Here is a 4569-nt window from a genome sequence, read left to right as displayed (position 1 = left end):
TATGTATTTTATTTATTGTATTTATTCAATAATTTTAAATTAGTTAGAATTTGAAATGGAGTGTAAGATAGTTAGCGTTTAGTAAAAAGATGTGAAAGAAATGTTAAAGTGTTTGTGCTGATAGGACGCTGATGCGAATGAGAGAAGTTTAGTAAAAATGGAACGGCCTAACAATTAAAAAAAAAAACACATCTAAAAGTAAGATGAAATGATACAAACCACTAGTCACATACTTTCATCTATAAAGAAAACTAACTTGACAGTTGCCATCTTGACATCCATGTTGGTGAAAACATACTCATATTCCGACTGCTTTTCTTGAAGGTATATATGACTCAGCATCCAGCGACCATTAGTAATCTAGCATAACATCATTTGGTTCATTGATTGCATTATTTATAAGTACTGTATAATAAAATCTGGTCAAATCACATCGCATTGAAGACTGGAGTATTGTTTTGTCACCCCTACAGCGAATTCTTCTTCTTCTTAAAATGATCTGCCAAAGATTTCGTAATAATCTTAATAAAGTTAACACCTTTCTTCTATTTCCACACCACTCCATTCTAGATCATCATTGTTGGCGTGATTACTCTTCTGGTTCAACCAAGAATACCAACAGTGCTCTTAAAGTCACTAACCTCACTAACGCCCTCCAACTGTTCGATAAAATGCTTCACAGAAAACCTCAACCATCCATCATCGAATTTCATAAACTGATTACTACTATTGTAAAGTTGAAACACTATTCAACTGCTCTTTCACTACTCAAACAAATTAATTTGTTAGGTATCCCTGCAAATATCTATACTATCAACACTTGTATTAACTGCTATTGCCGCCTGAATCAAGTCACTAGTGGTTTTGCTGTATTAGCCACTATATTCAAGCAAGGGCTTACACCCACTTTGACCACCTACAGTATTCTCATAAATGGGCTTGTTGTGGCAGATAAAGTTTTCGAAGCTGTTGAATTATTCAAAAAACTGCTTAGAGAGAAAATATGTGAACCTGATCGTGTTATGTATGGCACTGTAATTAATGGGCTCTGTAAAGTAGGTTACACTTCCAAGGCACTTGAGTTGCTTAAGTTCATGGAAGCTGGCTCGTGTAAACCTGATGTACCAGTATACAATACAATCATTGACGCCCTCTGCAAAGACAAGATGGTTGACCGTGCTCTCGAACTCCTCGCCCGGATGATTGATAAAGGTGTCAACGCAGATGTCTACACTTATACGTCCCTGATTCATGGTTTATGTAACTCTAGTCGAGAGAATGAGGCTGCAAGAATGTTGATACGTATGAAGGAGGAAGGAGTTCTTCCAGGAGTGGAAACCTTCACTATCTTAGTGGACTCTTTTTGCAAACAAGGATTCGTAAAAGACGCAGAGTTTATTGTGAATGAAATTGTAAGACAAGGTTTACATCCAAATGTAATAACTTATAGTGCACTACTTGACGGATATTGTTTACGTGGTGAAGTAGATGAAGCCAAAAGAGTTCTTGATCAAATGGCAGAGAAGGATATTTTGCCTGACATCATTACCTATAACAGTTTAATAAATGGATTTTGCAAGAAGAAAAGAATTAATGAGGCCGTGAATCTTTTTCGTGAAATCCAAGATAAAGGTTTAATCCCTACTGTTGTTACTTACAATAGTCTGATGCAAGGTTTATTTCAGTCGCGGAATCTTGCAGCAGCTAGAGAACTCTTTGATGAAATGCAAACTAAGGGAGTAACTCCAAGTATAGTAACTTACCGTATCCTGTTACATGGAATGTGCACAAATTTCCAATGTTCTGAAGCATTGGTCTTGTTTCATTCACCGGGAAGCAGTGAGTTACAAAAAGATGTAGTTTTGTATAATATTTTAATTGATGGTTTTAACAAATGTGCGAAGCCTCGCTTGGCTATAGATCTGTTTGATGAACTTTTGTTAAAAGGAATGAAACCAGATGTTAAGACCTACACAATAATGATACGTGTTTATTTCCAAGAAGGGCTATTAGATAAAGGAAAAGAATTGCTTACGAAGATGGAAGAGAGTGGATGTTTGCCAAGTAGTGTTACATTTAACGTTATTCTCCAAGAGTTGTTGAAGAAAAATGAGAGTGAAGAGGTAGTCATGTATTTGGAAGAAATGATCAAACGGGGTTTCATGCCCGATTTTGCTACTTTTGAGATGTTGTTACAACTAATTCCGGATGTAGGAACTGAGTCTCGTTTGCGAACTATCATTCAGAATATACAAGTGTTGAAAGAAAAAGTTAACTTGAGATGAACTATTATTTCCTGAATTATTCAAGGTATGCGAACATCACATTTCTGTTTGTATCGAACATGATCTGACAAGCCATTTGTTAATTTGTGTATGTTTACTTTATTGCCTTATGGATGTGCTATATGCATATATTTTGTTCCCTGCCTCAAAGATCATTGTATTAAATATGTGGTAACTTTGGAGTATCTTTTTGGACATAATTATACATATAGATGACCTTAAATCATGACTGCCAGCTGATGATAGATGTAAAAAAAAAAAATCTTGTTCTGAAAGTGTATATCGGAGAGAATTATATTAAAAAGCCTATGGTTTCATTTCCACTTATGTAGTATATGAACATGAATCTCAACATTATATATATGTTGCTATCAGTCGTATATCTTATGAGAAGAATCTGATCTTATGTTCTTTTAATTCGAGGCATGCTTTAAAACTGGCCTGAGAAGATGAAGCATGTGGCACAAACTTGATGTGTTAGCTAATGTTAACATGACTATTGTTATATAGAACAAGATTCTCATTTGCGAACTATCATTCATGTTTTAATTCAGAATTCACAGATTTATTCATTAACAGTTGACTTTCATATGAAAGTCAACTGAATTAGGGGAGGTGTTTTGATTCAGAACTCAGCTTTATTCGTTAACTGTTCACTTTTATATGTGGGTCAACTGAATTAGGCCTGGGAAGTAATCTGTACGTTTGGGATCGAATTGATAGGTGATTTAGGTTCGTATTAGATCACTCAAACTACTTGAACAGTAAATCAGAATTACAATATCTGTTGGTTAGTCAATTGAAAGTCAAAGGTTCGTTCGAAAAGTCAAATAGAATTCAATTATGAGTTTCAAGCATTTTCAGTTTATCAAATCGATTCATTCAGTTGTGAGTTTCAAGCATTTTCAGTTTATGAAATCGATTATGGAAGCTTAGGTTTAGGTTTAGGAATCGATCACAGGTATTAATTCATATTCTATTCCTGCTTTTGAACGAAAATTCATCACAGTCTGACTTTAGAATAAAGTCAAACTGATTTGGTAGATAGAATGATCTGGAGACTTTCTGGATCGAATTGGTTGCTGATTTTGTTTTATAACACTCCTTAAGCTTTTTAGATCATCAATTCGAGTTTATAACATCATTTGATTGCTTTACAGTTTCGTTGACTTTTCGATGTGTTTTGACAAATTCTACTTTGTAAATTCTGGTCTATTGAATTGACAATAGACCTGTTCCTATAGATTAAACGAATCATTTAGCATCGATCTGTCATGTTCAATTTGATATAAAAACGTGTTTAGCTCAAAATTTGTTTTTAAAACCATTTTTGGTGCTATCTCTGTTCTTTAAAAAATTTCAGATATCAGAATAATGATTTGGTGCTCGAATTACATTGTAAGTTCATCTCTATTACAGGTGCCGAAAGCTTCGCATAGTATACCAAGATCTTGTCTTAAGTACCAAAATCTTTTCTTCACAAAAATTCATAATTGCTTGTGTTCGATCTTGTTACTGAATTGTTTGTGAAGAAAACTTGTTTTACCGAGAATAACACGATACTGAGAACATTTTTGCTGAAAAGAACTTTTCGGTAAAGATTATACCGAGAAAATGTTTTCAGTCCACACCATACCGAGACTAAGGAGTTCAAAGATTTAATCAAGGTTCAGTTTAGTTAAGTGTTATAGATCACAATAAAAACAAGTCAACACCGTAACTTGGGTGCTATGACATTTTCGGAGCCAAGTTTCAACGATAGCTTAGCACGGAAATGCCCTTTTTTTTTTATAGTATAGTTTTGTACTCTTTTATGTGGTTTTCTATTAGAAGTTCTTTAGTTTCAATTGGAACTTATGCTATTGAAGTCTTTGTAATTCCTTTCCTAGCATCTTGCTAGGGAGGTTCATTTTCTATTAAAATTTCGATGTAAAAAAACCCCATCCACGAAGCAGAATACATATATCATATATGTATTGCCTATGACTGAAACTTTACCCTCTCAATTTCCTTCTATTTTATAACATGAAGCTGGTTAGCTGGGTTAGTAAGCCATCAAACCTATTAGATATCCAGTTAAAGCTATTTATATGAATCTCGTTAAGGACCATCGAACCTGGCCATTTCTTTTTCCCGAAAACACCTTGATTTCTAATTTTCCATATAGTATAGCACATCACCCAACGAACATCTTGCCAAATTTGAGCATTCATTGTTCCTGTAACTGCTATATCTTCAAGTTTGAAGGCATCTTCAATCGAAAAATTTGATTTTGCACCAATTG

The 4569-nt window shown here is 34.3% G+C and overlaps 1 protein-coding gene across 1 annotated transcript; it reads left to right on the top strand.

Moving 5' to 3' along the window:
• The first annotated feature begins 303 nt into the window (after positions 1-303).
• On the top strand, positions 304-2497 carry LOC139891974 (uncharacterized). The gene has a single exon (XM_071874998.1). The coding sequence runs from the start codon at positions 495-497 to the stop codon at positions 2283-2285; it is 1791 nt and encodes a 596-aa protein (XP_071731099.1). The 5' UTR covers positions 304-494; the 3' UTR covers positions 2286-2497.
• Positions 2498-4569: the final 2072 nt, after the last annotated feature.

Source organism: Rutidosis leptorrhynchoides, chromosome 2, assembly GCF_046630445.1.
Source record: "Rutidosis leptorrhynchoides isolate AG116_Rl617_1_P2 chromosome 2, CSIRO_AGI_Rlap_v1, whole genome shotgun sequence".
Lineage (NCBI taxonomy): Eukaryota > Viridiplantae > Streptophyta > Magnoliopsida > Asterales > Asteraceae > Rutidosis > Rutidosis leptorrhynchoides.
Note: the sequence above shows the minus strand (reverse complement) of the source record. Positions and strands in the feature narration are given on the sequence as shown.

What these genes read in the sequence shown, in the direction of transcription:
- LOC139891974 (XM_071874998.1), top strand. Translation starts at nt 495, where the DNA reads ATGATCTGCCAAAGATTTCGTAATAATCTTAATAAAGTTAACACCTTT.